This window comes from Dendrobates tinctorius, unplaced genomic scaffold (assembly GCF_039654945.1).
Source record: "Dendrobates tinctorius isolate UK_male_01 unplaced genomic scaffold, ASM3965494v1 ptg000022l, whole genome shotgun sequence".
Lineage (NCBI taxonomy): Eukaryota > Metazoa > Chordata > Amphibia > Anura > Dendrobatidae > Dendrobates > Dendrobates tinctorius.
The window spans coordinates 70,551,629-70,573,848 of NW_027361690.1; the positions used below are offsets into that span (position 1 = coordinate 70,551,629).

The 22,220-nt window shown below is 40.2% G+C and overlaps 1 protein-coding gene across 1 annotated transcript; it reads right to left on the reverse strand.

Moving 5' to 3' along the window:
* Positions 1 to 213: 213 nt before the first annotated feature.
* Positions 214 to 8,951, reverse strand: LOC141084218 (uncharacterized). The gene is made up of 2 exons (XM_073568758.1): positions 8,836 to 8,951; positions 214 to 3,613 (listed from the first exon to the last, which is right to left on the reverse strand). The coding sequence occupies exon 2, from the start codon at positions 3,605 to 3,607 to the stop codon at positions 1,262 to 1,264; it is 2,346 nt and encodes a 781-aa protein (XP_073424859.1). The 5' UTR covers positions 3,608 to 3,613; positions 8,836 to 8,951; the 3' UTR covers positions 214 to 1,261.
* Positions 8,952 to 22,220: the final 13,269 nt, after the last annotated feature.

Here is a 22,220-nt window from a genome sequence, read left to right on the forward strand (position 1 = left end):
TCAGCACGCCTGCTGTTTCCGGGTAGTGTCAAGGTCACTATGCCACCAATCCGTTGTCCTGTCATCTTGCGGCCGGGTTAGCCGACTCTACAGTGCCTGCAGTTTAGGTGACTCCTATGTGGTCTGCGGGAACTGGCACTGAAGGCTGTAGAAAAATATATATATATATATCTTCTTGCACGGTTGAGAATCAAAAGTAAAGGCAATGTTGAATTGAGGATAAAATAAATCTTGTTTTTAATTATTCATTTCAAAAAGTGATTACAAAAATGAAGAAAAGTAAGTTCATGACATGCAGTAATTATTTGAAGAGAAAACGAGCATTGTTCTTACATATAGTCTTGAGCAGCTGTCCGGGTGTTCGAGAGTCTCAAGGGATATGAGATCTCCTGAACAAGAGTTAGACCGGCTTTATATACTATTCTGACCTATAAACTACAACCACATATGGTGGCTTGCCACTATGTTCATAAGTTCTTCCATATTAAGTGAACCGTAGTTATTTTAATAATATGCATACAGTTATTTATGCATTACCTTAGTCTGAGATATTTAAGCCTAAAGTCTGAGATCTTTAGAACCATTCATTATCTCTAAATAGTCACATTTTGACAGCTTTGACAAGTGACCTATACATTTGACAAGAGAGACAGCTGTGTGAGCCAAGGAATCCAGAATAGCTCAGTCACACTCTAACCAGAGCCTCTGCTAGCTGGACTAGACTCTGTATGTGAGAATTAATCTATGTGAGAGAATTAATCTATATTATAGAAATACTGATATTTTACAGTCCCCCCTGATTATGATTTGAGAAATATCATAATCAATCCTAACTCATTCTCTCACCATTCGTATCACATTCATTCTTTATTCTGAAAACCTTGTATCACCATCTGCCCTGAATGTCATCTGAATTTTCAAACCTATTGTAAAAACAAAAATTAGATCAGAGAGTTATATTTTTTTTCGTTTTAACATCTCTCTTAAAATATCATCTTCCTTTTTCATTTCTACCTTTATATTCTTATAAATACTCCTAATTTTACACATAATAATTATTTGATATATTATACACAGCAAAACTATGATAAATAAAATAACAATCGGATTAGACAATACATTCCCTGCTGCCATTTTCGCTGAAGACTGTGACCAACTGGTTACAGATTTTCCTAAATTTCTCCACCAAGATGAGCCTGACATACTCGTCCATTCATGTTCAATATCATTTAGATTACCTTGTTCATGTCTAAATACAATTTCAGCTTCCTTTTAATTGTTTTGTCAGCAGATTTAATAAACCCTTGTCTTTCTTTATTTCATTTGTCCACAAATCCCAAGGGAATTTATTGACTTGTGACAAATTGAACTGGATCGGAAGGATTTTCAGACGTCTTGAGCTTATTGACGTAATATTAATACTTCCTTCCTTCTTTGTGAGAGTTTTAACATTTCCCTCAATACAATATAAACCCATTGTCAGATTTTCGACATGTACACAAGATGAGAAGAATGCAGAAACTGCTTCTTTTCCTGACATGACTTGGAAACAAGTTTTGTTAGCACTTACTGGTGTCACCAAGTTATATATCGTGTGGACATTCTCAACTCTGGCATGACAAGAAGTATGATTATGGAAACATGAATGATAAATGACTTTATCCTGTCCAGGTAGACACATTACCTTGGAAACAAAATTTAAGCATGACGAAATGTCTAATTGTTCAATGTTTGTACCATCAAATGCAAAATCTGTGTACTGTAATTGATAATATAACAATTGTGTAGGACTGACAGGAATTCCCAGAACACCTATAGGAACCAGGGTTTCTTCTCTTCCTGACACTGGAATCAATGATGTTCCTACACAAATGTTCTGTTCACATCCTAACCACTTATTTACCCACAAATCTGTATGGTTTAACGCAAAGTTATAGTCTATGGGCAAATTTCTTATTAGCCCTAAAGGGGTAATTCCACTTTGTAAGGCTTGTGCAATCATTTTCAGATTGGTGGAATATTCAATCTGAATTTCTAGACATGTTTTGGCCACTTGAGATTCCTGTTCACTTTCCATTAAAGCTAAAGTAGCATCTTGAAGATGTGATACAGAAGATCCCAATACAATAGCAGTGTTCAAAACCATCTTTTCAAGGACTTGATTCAAGCTTTTCTGAATCTTTACCCCTTTTCCTCCAATATACCCAATATTTTCCAGATCTGATTTAAGTGTATGAATGTCCATAGTGTTAATTAAACTTCCTACTGTTCCTAATCCCCCCAAAATACCTTCTAACACTCCCCTCTTACTTCTAACCTGTGTTGAAGTTCTTTTCCCAAACCATTGTTCTATTCCCATCTCCATGTTAGTGAGATGTGGTTGACACTGGGGATATCTAGAAGAGATTTTCCAGTTAGACATGTTAAAGGTCCATACCATGGTCAGAAACACTCCATCTCGTAACAGAGGTTTAGTTTGGAACTGATTGATCTGAAAAGGAGTAGATGGTTGAAATCTTGTCTGTGTGCATACATTATCTACTGCTGACCATATATTTACCTTTACATCTCTACATTGTTTGTAGTTATATTTCGTTAAAATGCAACATTGGTAAAGTCCAGAATCCTTAGGAGATGGATTATCTACAGAAAAAATAAAATCCTTATTTAACCATCTCACGTTACCGGATTGACCTCTGTGTATAACATTTGTTGGACCATTTGAAAAACTTCCCAAAAATGATTTATCTTTGGTCCATATTAACAAAGATTCTGAAGGTAGCTCTAACCTCGTGCTGCATTTTAGTAATAAAGGAGACATATTTTCTTGACTATATACTGCTTGTGGTGTAACCCTTACTTCTGGAGTTATAGTATTTGAAACTGTAAAAACTACAGATACCTGTACTTGTACTGGTTCTCTGGTTATCTGAAAATTCCATGTTTTTACCCAATCCTCGTCTCCTTCTGTAATAGAAAGAAATGCAGGATCTAAAACTTTCCCAAATAGTTGTGTCCTTAACCAAGCATCTGTTTTGGATGTTTCAACTTTCCCTTTTGCGATCATCTCATTTGTAATATCGCCTGACCACACAGCTTTCTCTTCACCTCTTATCTCTATATTCCAGAATAACACATCTGTAGGACTACATTCCCATGTGCCTGTCTTATTATTGTGTATATAATCTCCTTGTAACTGTGTGAACTTCGTCTTAGGTCCTGTGGCTGCATGTAATATTATGTCAGTGTCATGTATGAAGTGTAGCTCAATACAGCATTTTGCACCAAAACCCATGCAAATGTTTCCAGTAATATCTACTGAATCGTCCGGTATGTCCTCATCTATTAAGCTTTGTAGATTCGTTCCTCTTGGTTTCCTTGGATGTAAAGTTCCTTTGAAAAGTTCCTTCACTTCACTAGTATTTGTTCCATGGTGTGAAATATCTTCAGCGTAGATCACAGTTGAAACAGTACAAAACAGCAGAAATGTGATTCCCATCAGATAGTAGCTTTTCCTGGGAAATTTCTTTTTCTCCTGAAGGATTGGTGTTGAATCCCTTCCATCAAGGACGTGGAGTTTCGTATTCCAGTTCTTATTGGAATCCATTTCTTCCTAAAAGAAATGCAGTATCATTATTTTGCAATATACAGTTTGCATTGATCAACATGTACCCACAATTTTTGTTGTCTGCGGGTATTTTTAACCACCTTAGATGCTCATTGCACAAGTATCATCACTTGTCCCATGGTTTCGATAATTTCAAAGGGACCTTCCCAATTACTTTCCCAAGGTCCATTCTTCCTGAAAGTTTTAATCATCACTAGAGCCCCTTTCTTGAATTTGGATACATATGGTGGCTCCATTCTCTGCATTCTTGATGCAGCATGTGGAAGAATTGTTTTCAAATTTTCCTGTAACAATTGCAACCATTTGGACCTTGCAACAGCATCTTTTTGTGGTGTAGACAAAAATGGTTCATGAGGAAAAATCAATGGCATTTTTCTTCCTGTCATCAGTTCAAAAGGAGTAAACTGAGTTGTGGCAGAGGTTGTTCCTCTTACACTCAACAGTACAAAAGGTACTGCATCAACCCAAGTATTGCCTTTGTCCAATAACATCTTGGCAATTCTGGATTTTATTGTTCTATTCATCCTTTCCACAATACCAGCAGACTGTGGATGGTAGGGTACATGAAACTGTTGTCGTACCCCTAGAATAGCACAAACGGCTTGCATGATTTTTCCTGTAAAGTGACTTCCTCGATCAGAGGTGATCATTCTTGGGATCCCCCAAGTACAAAAGACATGATTAACTAATGCTCTAGCTGTAGACAAAGCATCATCTTTCCTGACAGGTAAAATTTCAACCCACTTAGAAAAAACATCTACCACAACCAATGCATACCTGAGACCATTTTTACCTGATGGTAACGGTCCAATGTAGTCGATTTGTAACGTAGACCATGGACCATCTGCAGGTGCGATTCGGAGTATAGGCGGTTTCTGTCCTTTTGGTCTTGGATTAATTTGGGCACAAATGAGACATGATTGAACAACACTTTGCACTGTCTCTTCCATCTTTTCCCAGTAAAATTTCTCTCTGAGAATGCCTAACAATTTTTGTTGGCCCAAATGACCCAAACTTTCATGATTGTATTTTGTGAACTCAACCTGTAGATGTCTTGGGACAACAGGACGCAACTCCCCGTTTAAGTCATGACACAAAACCCCGTTTTCACAAACAAAGGGAGGTTTTGGATCAACCCGGGAAGCAACAAGAGATGAGTCTTTTTCTTGTTCTTCCGCAAAAGAAGGGATATGCGTGTCTGTTCTTTGAACTGCTGAAACCTCGAGAGGTTCAGGTTCAAACACCTCTTCTCCTGTCAGGGCTGCCTCTTTGGCTAGCATATCTGCGGTTGCATTTCCAACAGATAATTCATCATCAGATTTTTTATGGGCCGGAACCTTGACAATAGCAAAACCATTAGGGTTTTTTGATGCTATCCTGAAAATTGTCTTCAGTGTGTCACTGTGTACAAGAGTCTTATTAGATGAATCTACATAACCTCTTTTTTCCCAAACTGACAAGTAATCTGTCAGTGATCTTACAACATAAGAGCTATCACTGTAGATCACAATGGGACACTGATCATCTGCTTCATTCAGCTGTAGTACCATTTTTACTGCTTCTAGCTCTGCTCTTTGAGCTGAAAAATGACTCGGTAATTTGTGCTTCACAACCTGTCCTCTTTTGGGATAAAAAATGGCATATCCTGAATAATAGTGCCCATCTGAATAGAATCTGGAACCATCTACAAAAATTGGTTCGTCTGTTACCTCTGCTTTCCGTCTGAAAAGTGATGGACTTGGATCCTGAAAAGACTGTAAACAATCATGAGTTTGTCCTTCATATTGCATCAGCTGAGGAAGAACATATTTGGCCTTGTAATCTACCTCTATTTGTTTGGGAGACAATGACAATAACCAATGAGCAAATCTCTGATGTGACACACCTGGGATATTATTCTCAAAGAGAAGTTTTAGTGTAGAGTGAGGAGTTTGCAAAATGATTTTGTTGAACCCGACAATATGTTCGGTTGCTTTGACTGCAAAGTACACACCTACCAAGTGTCTTGCACAGGTCTCAAAACCTTTTTCAACAGGTGAGAGAAGTTTTGAAAAATAGCCCAAAATTCTCCACTCTTCTCCTTGTAATTGCAGCAATACAGCAGAAACAGATGTTCCTGATGTATGCACTTGCAAAGCAAATGGAGCCGAAGGATCTACTGTGGACAAAGCAGGTGCATTTTGTAAATTCATTTTCAATTGTTCAAATGAGGTTTGCTGTTCATCACCCCAAGGACCAAAGTAATCACTGTTTTCACCTTTCAAAAGATCATATAAAGATCTGGCCTTATCTGCAAAATTCTCAATGAAATCCCTTGAATAATTCATAAGACCTAAAAAATGTCTCAATGCCTTGTGTGATGTCGGAATTGGTAGGGAAGCAATTGCCTCAATTCTTTCCTGCAGTGGCTGTCTTTTTCCTGGACTCAACAGCACCCCTAAAAATCTGACCTCAGTCTGCATTAATTTGACCTTTTTGGTGTTCAATTTCAACCCTGCATCATGCAGCAACTCAAACAATTCTGTCAGAAGAGAAACATGTGTCTCTTTATCCTCTGTAGACAATAAAATATCATCCACATATTGCAGAATGCAATCAGGCCTCGAAAATCTGGATAATACCTTTGCCAATGCCTGATGAAAAACACTAGGTGACAAATGTGCTCCTTGAGGTAACCTGCAAAACAGATATTGCTCGTCCAAGAAAGTAAATGCAAACTTATACTGACAACTCTTTTCAAGAGGTATACTGAAAAAACCATTGCTAATGTCCAGTACAGAAAAGTATTTGGCCTTTGCATTTAACCTTGCCATCATGTTATGAGTATCTGCCACAATTGGTGCGACATTGGGTGTATGCTTATTGAACATCCGTAAATCCAATATCATTCGATAAGAACCATCAGATTTCAAAACACACCACAAAGGATTGTTACTTACAGAATTAGCCTTTCGGATAACACCTTGATCTAACAACTCCTGTATGATCTTTGACATAGAGTCAATTGATTCTGGAGGCAATTTATACTGACGCTGTGGCGGGGGATCACGCCCCTCCACATTCACGATAACGTCTTTCATTGTTCCAACCTGATTCCTGAACTGAGCCCAAAGAGAAGGAAAAAGCTGTACAATTTCTGTCAATACCTTGTCATCATTAGTGTCAGGCCACAAATGGTCAGATGACACCACATCATTCAAGCAAATACTTCCAACATGGCTATAATCATTAGGATCAATGACTACCGGTTTACAACCATTGGAATCTTTCCAGATCACTTGATTTCCTAGGTCAACTACCCATCCGAATTTCTGCATAAAATCTGTGCCAAGTATATTTTCAGAATCACGACAATACCAGATGTCAATTTCTGTTTTGAAAGAACTAGGTATTTCCAAAATCACATTGGGAACTAAGGTTGCTTTAGTTCCACCTTTTCCACTGAAACCGACAATTGTACAAACTGGTGAATCTGGGTTTAGCTTCAAATCAAGGTTTGTAACACTTAACTGAGCTCCTGTGTCAATGAGAAATACAACATTCTGGCCTGCTAAACTTACTTTGATAAATGGTCTTCCACAGTCATCCAATGTAACTCGAGTCACAAATTCCAATGGATGTGGTACAGGAATAGTCTGTGATTGTCAGAAAGATGAAGGAGATGGGAGAAGACCAGTGTCCTTTTTAAAAGACCTTGGAATTCTATCCCTTGACTCTGTTTCCTTCACTGTCATTTCTCTGATCTGTCTGATTAATGGTGCATATGGTGACTGTGTTTGTCTGTTGGCAGTATGAGCAGGTGCAGATAATTGTAATGCAGGTGCGGAAGGTGTGGTGTATGATTTTGGCATGAGTCCGTTTTCCCTTCCAAGCTTACCTGTTCCTTGTGTACCCATCTCTGATTCTGCTCTCAAAAATTTCCTGCACTGCCACTTCAAGTGTCCAGGTATACCACAAAAATAACAATGGATATTGTTCCTTTGTGTAGTATTTTTACCTCTATGCTCAATGTAATCCCTGCTCTTGGAGATTACTGTGGCTCTAGGTTTCAGCTGACTGTCTTTCTTCTCATGAACTACCGCTATTTTAGCCTTGACCTGATTTTGTTTCATGGATCTCCTTATTCTGTCAATAAAAACTGTTGCTTCTTGCAATGATGGCTGAGTGTTAGCCAATTGCACTGAGGCAGGATCTAAGTACTTGAACTTCTTTACAAAAAATTTGATCATGGATGCTGGCTCTTCGTGAGGCCTGAGATCCATTACCATCCTGTAGGCCTGTTCAAACTTTACCAAAAAAGAGAATGGGTCTTCAGAAATATTTGTTTGTAAACTCCCTAAAATATCAACTGTAGGCATGTCTTCTCCAGTTGTAAACAATACTAATTGTCTAAGTCTGTCTTCTTTTGTACTATGTGCCATTTCATTCTCATCATTTAATCTGGGTGTGGTCTGTAATCTTTTTCCCATATGTGAAGGTAACCAAACTTTGAATATTTTATTCTTTTGCTCATCATTCAGATTGTATTTGTCTGTGTTTGATTCAAAAGTGTCCGCATTATAAAAGGCATCCATCTTATCATTGTAATTTGGAATGTCTTTTACAATTTTCATTAGCTGATCGTGTATTTTCAGATTAATGCGTGCTGCTCTGTCATGTAATTTTTTCCGTTGTAATTCTACTGCCTCTAATTCCTCTACTGAAGCATCTGGATCTTGCATATTTGGTACAAATGAAGAGGCAACACTGTCCTCCTGTTTACCTGTTGATCTTGTGTTAACAGAAACCCTTTTTATATCTTGTCGTAATTTAGACAATAACTCTGTCCTGGTATCAATTTGATCTTCCAATTGTTCTATATGCTCTGACAAAATCAAACAATTTGGACAATCAAAGTAATCCCCGTCAGACTCTTGTGTGTCACCTGGTGTGTCAGTGTGATTAATGTCTTGTGTGACAATGCATGTTTTATAGGTGTTAGGTTCAGTTTTCTCAAAGACTAAACTATTATACACATGAACTAGCTGCATAACATTCTGTAATTTTCTTACTGAGAAAAACCTTTTGTCAATTTTAACATTTTCTGCCTCACATTGATTATACAAACTAGACCATAATTGGGCATCCGTATGATTATGAACAAACTTGAAATCTATGTTACTTTTCTTAGCATAATCATGTATAAAATCCATTATATTTTTTCTCACCTATTGAGAGTCTTTCCCGTCAATGGATGGTCCTCTGTGTCCTTATGCAATCCTCAGATCTCCGTCTGGATGAGACGCATGCAGCTCTTTACGATCCTCACCCGTCGTCTCCAGGTTCAGTGTGATCTTTGTGCCGTGAAATAGTGGAATTCCTGAGGAAGCTTGTACAACAGGTGGTTTTTAGCAGAGTCCGTGCTCCCCCCTTGCACAATCGAGGAAGGAATGCCAACCAAAATTAGCACAAAAGATCAGGCTGGCTACGGCTCGCCAAAATGTAGAAAAATATATATATATATATTTTTCTACAAAGGCTGAATCCGTAGTGCCAATGGGACATTGACCACCTGTAGGACTGTGGGTTTCGGTAACTGCGGCCGGCTTGCGGCCTGGCTACTTTGCTTTGAATGGGTACCTTCTGCTACCCACCCGGGTTCCAGCACTGTCTGCTGGTTCTCGCCAGAGCCTTTGGCCTAGGTGCCTCCATCTCGGTATCCGAAGTCCAGCACCGTCAGCTGGTCCTTGGTAGTGCTTTCTAGCACAGGTACCTCCTGCCTAGTAACCGTGGTCCAGCACCGTCAGCTGTTCCTCGGTAGTGCCATTGGCTCTTGTAGCTTTTGCTACCCATCTGGGTTCCAGCACCGTCAGCTGGTTCTCAGCAGTGTCTTTGGCACGGGTACTCCCTGTTGCCCAGCCTGTTTTCAGCACGCCTGCTGTTTCCGGGTAGTGTCAAGGTCACTATGCCACCAATCCGTTGTCCTGTCGTCTTGCGGCCGGGTTAGCCGACTCTACGGTGCCTGCAGTTTAGGTGACTCCTATGTGGGCTGCGGGAACTGGCACTGAAGGCTGGATCCGTAGTGCCAATGGGACATGGACCCCCTGTAGGACTGTGGGTTTCAGTAACTGCGGCCGGCTTGCGGTCTGGCTACTTTGCTTTGAATGGGTACCTTCTGCTACCCACCCGGATTCCAGCACTGCCTGCTGGTTCTCGCCAGAGCCTTTGGCCTAGGTGCCTCCATCTCGGTATCCGAAGTCCAGCACCGTCAGCTGGTCCTTGGTAGTGCTTTTTAGCACAGGTACCTTCTGCTTAGTAACCGTGGTCCAGCACCGTCAGTTGGTCCTTGGTAGTGCCATTGGCTCTTGTAGCTTTTGCTACCCATCTGGGTTCCAGCACCATCAGCTGGTTCTCGGCAGTGTCTTTGGCACGGGTACTCCCTGTTGCCCAGCCTGTTTTCAGCACGCCTGCTGTTTCCGGGTAGTGTCAAGGTCACTATGCCACCAATCCGTTGTCCTGTCATCTTGCGGCCGGGTTAGCTGACTCTACGGTGCCTGCAGTTTAGGTGACTCCTATGTGGGCTGCGGGAACTGGCACTGAAGGCTGGATCCGTAGTGCCAATGGGACATGGACCCCCTGTAGGACTGTGGGTTTCGGTAACTGCGGCCGGCTTGCGGCCTGGCTACTTTGCTTTGAATGGGTACCTTCTGCTACCCACCCGGGTTCCAGCACTGTCTGCTGGTTCTCGCCAGAGCCTTTGGCCTAGGTGCCTCCATCTCGGTATCCGAGGTCCAGCACCGTCAGCTGGTCCTTGGTAGTGCTTTTTAGCACAGGTACCTTCTGCTTAGTAACCGTGGTCCAGCACCGTCAGTTGGTCCTCGGTAGTGCCATTGGCTCTTGTTCCTTCTGCTACCCATCCGGGTGCCAGCACTGTCTGCTGGTTCTCGCCACAGCCTTTGGCCTAGGTGCCTCCATCTCGGTATCCGAGGTCCAGCACCGTCAGCTGGTCCTTGGTAGTGCTTTTTAGCACAGGTACCTTCTGCTTAGTAACTGTGGTCAAGCACCGTCAGTTGGTCCTCGGTAGTGCCATTGGCTCTTGTTCCTTCTGCTACCCATCCGGGTGCCAGCACTGTCTGCTGGTTCTCGCCACAGCCTTTGGCCTAGGTGCCTCCATCTCGGTATCCGAGGTCCAGCACCGTCAGCTGGTCCTTGGTAGTGCTTTTTAGCACAGGTACCTTCTGCTTAGTAACCGTGGTCCAGCACCGTCAGTTGGTCCTCGGTAGTGCCATTGGCTCTTGTTCCTTCTGCTACCCATCCGGGTGCCAGCACTGTCTGCTGGTTCTCGCCACAGCCTTTGGCCTAGGTGCCTCCATCTCGGTATCCGAGGTCCAGCACCGTCAGCTGGTCCTTGGTAGTGCTTTTTAGCACAGGTACCTTCTGCTTAGTAACCGTGGTCCAGCACGTCAGTTGGTCCTCGGTAGTGCCATTGGCTCTTGTTGCTTCTGCTACCCATCCGGGTGCCAGCACTGTCTGCTGGTTCTCGCCAGTTTCTCAGCCTTCTTGTACCTTCTGCTACATTTCCAAGATCAAGCTTTTTGAAATTGTCTTTGGTAATCCTTATTGATCTCCATGACGACGACCCTGATGATGACGACCCTGAAGACCACACCAAAGAAGACCAGAAATATGACCCTAAATAATAAGACCAAGAGGACAAAGAACATGAAGACAACCACCAAGATACAGAACAAAAGACAGAAGAACAAGAAGCAGAAGAAGCAAAAGCAGAAGAACAGAAAGCAGGAGAACATTAAGCATAAGACTAAAAATCAGCATAGAAGAAATCAAAATTATAAGCAGAAGAAGACTAAGCAGTAAATGAGGGTGAGTCCGTTCCTCCTCGTGGTGCCCCTGGAAAATGCCTGCTGCTGCAGGCCAAACTGAACGCGGACAAATCCTGTTGTAAATCTTTTGTGACAGGCAGAACGTAAGGTGTAATCTTATAACTTTTATAGATAAGTACTACAGGAATGCCTGTCACCATAAGAAAATGAAGACAAAGAAGAATAGGAAGAAGATGAAGAAATAGCATATTAAAATTAATAATAGCTGAATAAGAAGAATATGAAGAATGGAAAAAAAAATTAATGGGGAGAAGATGAAGAAGAAGAAGATGAATAAGGTGAAGAAAAAGTTGATGAAAAAAATGCTACTGCTGCGGATCATGAAGGAGAAAGTGTGGGAGAAGTACAAAAGAAGGTGAAGAGCATGGAAGTTGTGAAACATACATATCTGACAAAATATAAAAAAGGTTAACATAGTCAATATCTTTTTAACTCCGAACGTATTGAAAAAAAAAATTGGAATTAATGCTATGCCATGTGATTTGAATAAACCACTATGCTTTTAATGTCTCCTCCACCTCCCACAATACATTCTACATGATTCTTATTGGTTTTCAATTATGTAGAATTAGCCAACAAGGAAATAAAGGGCTTTTTTTAATTCCGATACCGGAAGTCCCATTGACTTGAATAGGACTTCCGGTATCGGAATCGGCAATACCCGATATTTTTTTCGTATCGGGCGATACCATCCGATACGATATTTTTGGGTATCGAACGGTATCGCTCAACACTAGTGGTGATCCCACACATATGCATAGTCTTTTTTCTTCTTTTGTTTATTGATCTAGTTCACTTGCATGTGGTGATCCCTGCATTAGTATACTCTTGAGGCATAGTTGGATGGTGCCCACTCATTTGAATTTCATTCAAACCCAGAGGTTAGTAATGGAGAGGTCGCTATTACTCAATTACTGGATGCCCATCTGAACAGTCGTCTCATGCCATCTTTCAGCAAGAAATCCAAATAAAGCTGAGATGGATTACAACATGAGACAAATGGATTATTGATGGACAGGTGAGGAATATGGTTTGTTACTTCTATAGTAATAAATGGGAAAATGAGGGTGGGGTGTTTTTATTTTAATTGAAGTACTTTATTCTTTCTTATTCTTTTTTACAATATGACTTTGGGTTTAGTAATTGAGGTGTTTTACAGATGCCTTTCCATTACTAACAGCTGTGCATGATGTCAGCTGACAATACAAAGCTGACATCACATCAACCCCAACCTATTACCCCGCTTGCCACCGCACGAGTGCAAGTGGGAAGAATGAGGCTAAGCACCAGATTTGGCGCATCTTATGGATGCGCCATTTTTGGGGTAGCTGAGGACTAATGTTGGTAAACAGGGAAGAGGGGCAATATATCTGGCCTTTCCCAGGCTATTAATATCAACCCACTGTTGTCTGTTTAGCCTTTGCTGATTTGAATTTATAGGAAAACCCTACGTAATTTTTTCTGGGGTTCCCCACAAACTAAACAGTAAAGGCTAAGCAAACAGCTGTGAGCTGTTATTAATAATCTGGGAACCTTTTGGGATATTGTTGTCCCCTTTCCCAGATTTTTAAAATCTGCCCCCAGCTGTGGACTTTACCTGTGCTGGTTATTTTTTTTTATTAATTATACACACGATGTACACAGCGGGTGCTGAATGCAACTCCAATCATTGTTGACTGGTCACTTTGATCTCAGTGAGAACAGGCGACAATGATTAGACCTGTCTTCAGAACCCTACACTTGGGAACAACGATAACTGTATGGCTTTTTTCCAGGCACTGATGACACACGTGCACGTGTGCAGCATGCATTTTGTCCATGGTGCGCCTAAAATAACATATCTGCGCATTTTTAACAAGGACACACGGTCCGTGTGAAAAACCTGATATGTGCGCAGCACCATTGAAAACAATGGGTGTTCATGTGTCCATATTTGTTGTCCTTAAAAAGTAGATCGCATACGGACACAAAAACGGACCTATGAAGGGGGTCTCAAAAGCAGTTCCCGATTACATGTAGGGTATTGATGTACTAAGGAGAAATTGCAGAACAAACTGAGCATTCCATATTTTCCTATTATCCCTTATAAAAATTTAAGGATAAAACTAAATTTTAGAGGTAAAAATGTAATTATTCTTTCTCCAATAGTATAAATTTATGTAAGGCACATGTGGTGTCAACATGCTCCCTCTGCCCCTAGATGAATTAATTAAAATGTGTAATTTGTAAAATTAAATCACCTATGGGACATTACTTGAGGGGTCTAGTTTCCAAAATGGTGTCACTTGTGGGTGGTGTCCACTGTTTAGGCACATCAGGGGCTCTCCAAACTTGACATGGGGTCCACTAATCATTCCAACAAATTTTGCGTTCAAAAAGTCAAATGGCACTCCTTCTCCTTTTCAGCCCTGCCATGCACTGAAACCATAGTACACATAGTGGGTATTAGCATACTTAGGAGAAATTGCACAACAAATTGTATGGTACATTTTCTTCTGTTATCCTTGTGAAAATGCTAAATTTGGGGCTAAAAGAATGTTTTTGTGGGAAAAAGTCAATTTATTTTATTTTTAAGGCTCTGCTTTATAAACTTCTGATAAGCACCAGGGGTTTGAAGGTGCCAACCACACATCTAGTTACATTCCTTGCAGGGTTTAGTTTCCAAAATGGCATCACGTGTGGGGTGTTACCACTGTTTAGACATATCAAGGGCTCTCCAAACGCGACATGGCATCAGCTAATGATTCCAGTCAATTTTGCATTCCAAAAGCTCCTTCCCTTCCAAGTCTGCTGTGCACCCAGTTGTTTTTCCCCACATATGTGGTATCGGCACACCCAGGAGAAATTTTTTCTTATTACCCTTGTGAAAATAAAAAAATGGCTAAAAGAACATTTTTGCGTACAAAATGTGATTTTTTTTTTTAATTTTTATAGCTCACTGTTATAAATTTCTGTGAAGCACCTGGGGGTTGAAGGTGCTCACAACACCTATAGATAATTTATTTGAGGGGTCTTGTTTCCAAAATGAGGTCACTTATGGGGCGTTTCCACTGTTTAGACACATCAGGGGCTCTCTAAATGTGACATGACGTACCCTCTCGATTCCTGCCAATTTTGTTTTCAAAAAGTCAAATGGTGTTTCTTCTTCAGAGCCCTTCTAAACAGTAACTTTCCACCACATATCAGGAATCAGTGTTCTCAGGAGAAATTGCTCAACAAATTTTGGGGTCCATTTTCTCTTGTTAACTTTGTGAAAATAAAAAAATGGGATCTAAACTAAAATTTTGTGAGAAAAAGTTAAATTTAAATTTTCCTTCCACATTTTTTCAGTTCCTGTGAAGCATCTGAAGGGTTAATAAACTTCTTGAATATGGTTTTGAGTACCTTGAGGGATGCAGTTTATAAAATGATGTGGGTTTTGGGGTTCTTTTTGTCATATAGGCCCCTCAAAGTCACTTCAAATGTGATTTGGTCCCAAAAAATGGTTTAGCAAATCTTGTTGGAAAAATGAGAAATAGCTAGTCAACTTTTAACCCTTCTAACTTCCTGACAAAAAAAATTATGCTTCAAAAATTGTGCTGGTGTAAAGTAGACTTGTAGGAAATGTTATTTATTAAGTATTTTTTCTGACATAACTCTTTTGTATAAGGGCATGAAAATTAAAATTTGAAAATGGTAAAATTGATTTTGTCATTAAAAATCAGTTGTTGGTGCATGAAAGTATCCTTTGTTTCATGCCTGACTTATTTAGGTTTACCACACTTGTGGCAGCTAACATGATCCCCTTTAGTGTGACAAATGCACTGGCTGCATTCAATACACAGTATATATATATATTTTTTTTTTTTTATTTTTATTTTAATTTTTTTTTTTTTACATATACAAAAAAATTAAGAGACCACTTCCAAATTATCAGTTTGTCTGTTTTTTCTCTTTATAGGTATATTTTTGAGTAAAATGTAAATTGTTCTTTTAGTCTATAAACTTCAGACAACATGTCTCCGAATTTCCAAGCAAAAAATTTTGGTTTTTTTCTGAAAAGGAGAAATGGTCAAAGTAAAAAAAAAAACCCCAGTGCTTTTAGACCTCAAATAATGCAAAGAAAACAAATCCATAATCATTTAGAAACAACAATACTAATGTTTAAACTCAGGAAAAGTTCAGAAATCAATATTTTGTAGAATAACCATGATTTTTAATCACTGCTTTCATGCATCTTGGCATGCTTGTCAACAATATTTCACACTGCTTCTGACGCAAAAATTTAAGCAGTTCTTTGTTTGATGGCTTGTGACTATCCGTCATCCTCTTGATTACATTCCAGAGGTTTTCAATGGGGTTTAGGTCTGGAGAATGGGCTGCCCATGACAGGGTTTGATGTGGTTGTCTCTTAATTTTTGCCAGAGCTGTATACGGTATTTTTTGATTGTGTATTTATCCTGTGTGGTATACCATATAATTATGTCCCTCTTTTATATTTATGTTCATATCCAGCACTTCTCTTGTTTTACTTGTAAGTAAAAAAAATTAATATTCAAAACAATAAAATATAACTTTTTATCTTTATTTTTCATGGAATTCTTTTTTACCTAGATATTAATATATCAGTGTTAAAACCCAGTGAATGATATGTAAATCTTTGAAGAATTATACCCAGGTTACACGGGTCAATTAAGATTAGGACAAAAACGTGTGATAACTACCACAAACATTGCTGTATACAGCTTGCCATTTCTAACACCTGATGAGAGTAATGTATTTGTTTTGAAAATCCATGTCAGAATGACTGTACAAGCTTGATATGAAGATGAGTCCAGATATAGAATGAAATAGCTTATATTGGTCCACCCCACCAGACTGACAGCTGCAGACTGTACTGAGCGATGTGAGATCTCAGCAGCAGGAGGCAAAACGAGTAGTTTTCAGTCAGGCTGGGTGGGTAGAGATTGATTTCAACTTTCACAGGGGATTATAAAGCCATTCTGAGATGGATTTACAAAGTGAATACAGAATTCTGATAATATTGAAGACATTGATTTAGTAATGTATGTAGTTTGCATATTAAAATCTGGTGACAGATCAGCTTTAAATAGAGATATGGCCTCGATGAGATTTAAAACACTTGGTCAATCTATTTGACAAATATTAGTCTTTATTCCGTAAAAATATGATATGTAGGCACTGTGAGTTCAGCTTGGTGGTCCGCCGACCAGAATGCATAATTTTCTTATTAAAACATGTGTTCTTGATTATTTTTGCAGGGCATGTAATAGTACTAGATTTTTTTTAATCGCCCAACCATCAATAGATATGGACAACTACAACCATTGGCAGGATAAAAGCTGCTGTATACTGTGCCATGTATTTTGCTGAAAAACCACATAATAACGGTGGGATAAATTGTATATAGTCTGCAAATTCCTGCCCATAAATTGTGCAGAACCGATTACTAGAAGCATACTAGGCAATTGCTGTAAATTAAGCAGTGTGCGACATATAGATCTACTGTAAGTCTATTGCTGTAAAACTCTAGGTAATAATGTGCTCCTGAGCACAACGTGTTTAGCATTTCAGTAGTGCTCAAGTATTACCTGCATCCCCTCTGGGTTTGGCTTTCTAGCAATCTGTATGCATATTGGGTAAACTATGTCTGGTATCGTAATCATTTATTGAACACGTGTTTTTTAACCGCTCACTTCAATTAGCTTTGTGAGTTTTGCAGTGAATACTGATAGGCTCGCATGGATTCTGCTTGGCTGGATGATAAATAAGTGCAAGTATTGAAAAGTCAAAGCTCAGCAGGATCAACAGAGACAAAAGAAATGTGATCAAACTTAGTCTCTGTATTCCCTGTGGTCACTTATGACCTCTGATTTGCCAAATGACTGTTAACTCTTTTTATGCCGACGAGAAATACAGTAATAACATCTGTAGTACTATAATTTTTCATACGTAGTAGTGCTAAGAATTTTTGTTATAGGTTTTCATGTAATTACACCGCTATGCTAAATACAGGGGGTACGGAAAGTATTCAGATCCCTTAAAATGTTTCACTCTTTGTTTCATTGCAGCCATTTGGTAAATTCAAAAAAGTTCATTTTTTTCTCATTAATGCACACTCTGCACCCCATCTTGAAAAAAAATAGAAATTTTTGCAAATGTATTAAAAAAGAAAAACTGAAATATCACATGGTCATAAGTATTCAGACCCTTTGCTCAGACACTCATATTTAAGTAACAAGCTGTCCATTTCCTTGTGATCCTCCTTGAGATGGCTCTACTCCTTCATTGGAGTCCAACTGTGTTTAAATAAACTGATAGGACTTGATTTGTAAAGGCACACACCTGTCTATATAAGACCTCACAGCTCATAGTGCATGTCAGACCAAATAAGAATCATGAGGTCAAAGGAACTGGCCAAGGAGCTCAGAGACAGAATTATGGCAAGGCACATATCTGGCCAAGATTACAAAAGAATTTCTGCAGTACTTAAGGTTGCTAAGAGCAAAGTGGCCTCCATAATCCTTAAATGGAAGACGTTTGGACCACCAGAATAATTCCTAGACCTGGCCATCCAGCCAAACTGAGCAATCGTGGGAGAAGAGCCTTGGTGAGAGAGCTAAAGAAGAACCCCAAGATTACTGTGGCTAAGCTTCACAGATGCAGTAGGGAGATGGGAGAAGTTCCACAAAGTCAACTATCACTGCAGCCCTTAACAAGTCGGGCCTTTATGGCAGAGTGGCCCGACGGTAGCCTCTCCTTAGTGCCAGACATATGAAATCCCACATACATTTGCTAAAAAACACATGAAGGACTCCCAGACTGTGAGAAATAAGATTCTCTGGTCTGATGAGACAAGGATAGAACTTTTTGGTGATAATTCTAAGCGATATGTGTGGAGAAAACCAGGCACTGCTCATCACCTGCCCAATACAATCTCAACAGTGAAATATGGTGGTGGCAGCATCATGCTATGGGGGTGTTTTTCAGGTGTAGTTTCAGGATGACTGGTTGCAATTGAAGGAAACATGATTGTGGTCAAGTGCAGAGATATCCTGGATGAAAATCTTTTCCATAGTGCTCTTGACCTCAGACTTTGCAGAAGGCTCACCTTTCAACAAGACAATGACCCTAAGCACACAACTAAAATAACAAAGTAGTGGTTTCAGAACAACTCTATGACCATTCTTGACTGGCCCAGCCAGAGCCCTGACCTAAACCCAATTGAGCATCTCTGGAGAGACCTGAAAATGACTGTCCACCAACGTTCACCATCCAACCTGACGGAACTGGAGAGGATCTAGACGGAAGAATGGCAGATGATCCCCAAATCCAGATGTGAAAAACTTGTTGCATCATTCCCAAGAAGACTCATGGCTGTACTACTAGCTCAAAAGGGTGCTTCTACTCAATACTGAGCAAAGGGTCTGAATACTTATGACCATGTGAGATTTCAGTTTTTCTTTTTTAATAAACTTGCAAAAATTTCTACTTTTCTGTTTTTTTCAGTAAAGATGGGGTGTAGAGTGTACATTAATGAGAATAAAATAACTTTTTTGAATTTACCAAATGGCTGCAATGAAAGAAAGAGTGAAAAATGTAAAGGGGTCTGAATACCTTTCATACACACTGTATCTTACTTCCATGTCGCTAAAAGAAAAATTCTTATACTAACCTTACTGCTCACCTCTCCTGCTCCTCACTGTCATATGTCTGGTCCTCGCCACATCTTTAAGCTCTCATGGGGCCCTGAAGGGTTCTGCGCTACCATGCGATAGGTCACAATGTCATGACGCCCAATGTAAATTCACATTTTTATAAATTTTTAGTAGACTTTAATTCCATTCAAATTTATTTACTCATATCTAATAGGTATTTAATTTTTCATTGACAACCCTCTGATGATTGTAGTCAGTCTAGGTGCTGAGCAAATTGAAAATGAATTTCACAAATTATTTTTATTATAATCACCTCGTCTCTCACCTGTCCATCCACTGCCATATATCCCTGCCAGGTTCTGTGCTGGCTCCCTTCCTTTCAGTTCTAGTCTTATACTCCTCATTATTCACTCTTTTGTGCCTCCAAAACTGTTTAGGCCTCACACAAGATCATGCCATTGTGGCACTCCGTGAGGTCTCGTCAACATTGAGGGCACTGGAAAGTAAAATGAAGAAGGAAAGAGTGGGAAGGAGTCAGTAGAGGACTTGGCGGGGAGCTGTGGCAGCAGGACAGGTGATGGGCAAGGTAAGTAAGTCTTTTAAAAGCAAATGGAGCACATCCAATTTACACCAAATAAAATAAATGTAAATGGAATCTACCTAATTCAAATTTCATCAGATTTGCTTATATCTAATGTCTAGAATATACTTGCATCAAATATAAAGGCTCCTCTCTTGGAGATATTATTACAGGGGAAATTCAAATGGCTAAATATAATCACCCCTCAATATACCTGCTTATTTATATAAAGCGAATGTAAGGCAGAATAATCTACTATTATTCACTTCCGTATAATCTCATCAGCGCCACACTGTTATCAGAGTCATAAGGCAGGAAAACATAATTACCCTGAGATGCTGCAACACATTAGAGGAAAATGCTATGTATATGTAATTATTGGAGACCTCTAAATCTTTTTTTAATGCTCTCTAAAGATTAGTCACGGCAATGAAGCTGATTTTATTAACAGATAACATAGACAAGTGTCGGAATACAGAATGTGAGGCGGTGCGCAGGGAGAGACCCAGCAGAGACCATGTACAGATGGCAAGAGCTTTATTTGTACAATCAATGCCACTTGTTGCTCTTAAACTATATTTCTGTGGATTTGGCTGCAATCCCAGCAGAAGCCCAGGCAGCCATAACTTACGACTACTAAAGATAAAAAGCACCATTCCCTCTCAGCGCTGTTTGTGCTGTGAATCAAAATCATGACATGCAGCAGAGGAAAAAAAATCAATGGGCGGCAGTCAATATACAGTCGAAATAAATGAGGCTCTGCTCATATGTGCTCATATGTGTTCGCATTCATTTTAGATTTTATATAAAATGTAGCCAAAAATGTTGGAAAAAATCATCCTTTTTTGGGAGCAGATGTCGGCCATGATATTGTTTATACACAGAAGTTGTAGCCTTTTCGACCAGAAATAGACCAAAAATTATCCATGTTTGTGGAATAGAAAGAAGTTTGTTTGCTAACTGAAGAAGCTTTATCTTTTCAGGAACCTTCCAAAGATTATGATGTTAACAATAAGCCTGTCATTCCACTATTTACTATGCTCACCAGCATGACCAAGGGCCCCGATGATTTCCGCACCTCGCTGCGATGGTTGGTAATCATGGCCAACATCGCCATTATCAATTTTATGCAATTAGAGTATGTAGAAGGAAGCCAGTTCACCTGTTGTGACTCAGTGTGCAGGAGCACAGAAGATTTGTCTGTGATGGTTAAGGGTTACGTGTGACTGGACACACTGCCTCCAGCAGGGCGAATTTCTCTGACACACGTGACCCTGGATACACCGACTCCAGTAGGGCGAATTTAAATAATATAACGTGCAACCGGATACACTGCCTCCAGCAGGCGAATTTCAGAATTACACATGTATCTGGATACACCGCCTCCAGCAGGGCGAATTTAAATAATAAAGGGAAACACCAGGGAAACCGATACAATGGAGGGCCCTGCGATAGGGAATGGGGACGTGGAGACCTCGCCACTTCTAACAGTCCCTATGCAGGTTCCGCACCTGGCGCTGAGCAGGATACCTAAAAATCCCTAGCTCGCCCTGCACCTAGCCCTTTCTAGTGAATTGGACGGTGCAGAAACTTTTCCCACCACTGCACTAAAACACACATAAGGGAAGTCACAAACAGGGAAAACACCACTTAGCTTTGCTCTGTTGCTATTGCTCCAAGCAACAGAGTATGACACCAAAGTTCAGCTTTACCCCTGAAGCTTGACACCTGAATTCAGTTTCCACCTGAAGCTATAATACCAGAGCTCCCCTGAGCTGCCAGGAACTCCTTTCTGTAGTTCCTTCCTCCACCAGACTTGGTTGGAAATGAGCAATATCACCAACCTTGAGTGAGAGAACAAGACACTCCTATATAGTTAAACCAGAGCAATCACACCTGTTAGTGATAATCACGTGCACTAAACTAAAGTAACCAGAATGCAATGACCCTAACGGACACTGGGGGGCAAAGCTAGAACTGAAATCACCACATTGCAATGACCCTAATGGCCACCAAGGGCAAAACTACCTTTAAGCACACAGCTTTAGGAAAAAAAAAGGTTACTTGTGCATTTATCTGTCATAATTCAACCTGGATCATGACAGTACCCTCCCTCAATGAGGGGCCTCTGGACCCTCAAGACCTCTCCTCATCAGGGAATCATATACCATGGGGATGCCCAGAGTTCACCCCAGCAACTACCTGCACTTCAGGTTTATGACAAACGAGCACCGCTGGTATTGGCAATGTATGTTCCGGAGGCACCACCCATCACCAAAGCGCAGATCTGAGGAACGAGAGGTGTGTGGGCAGGTATGTGGGTAACTCCATCTGGTAAGTCTCCGGGCCCTGGATACGGCCCGATCACCTGAGAATTCCAGACCCCCGCAACACACTTCCACTGGATGTTTATGGTGGCCACCCATACATGCTCGTTCACACACTGGTCTGGACCTGAACCTTTGTTGCCA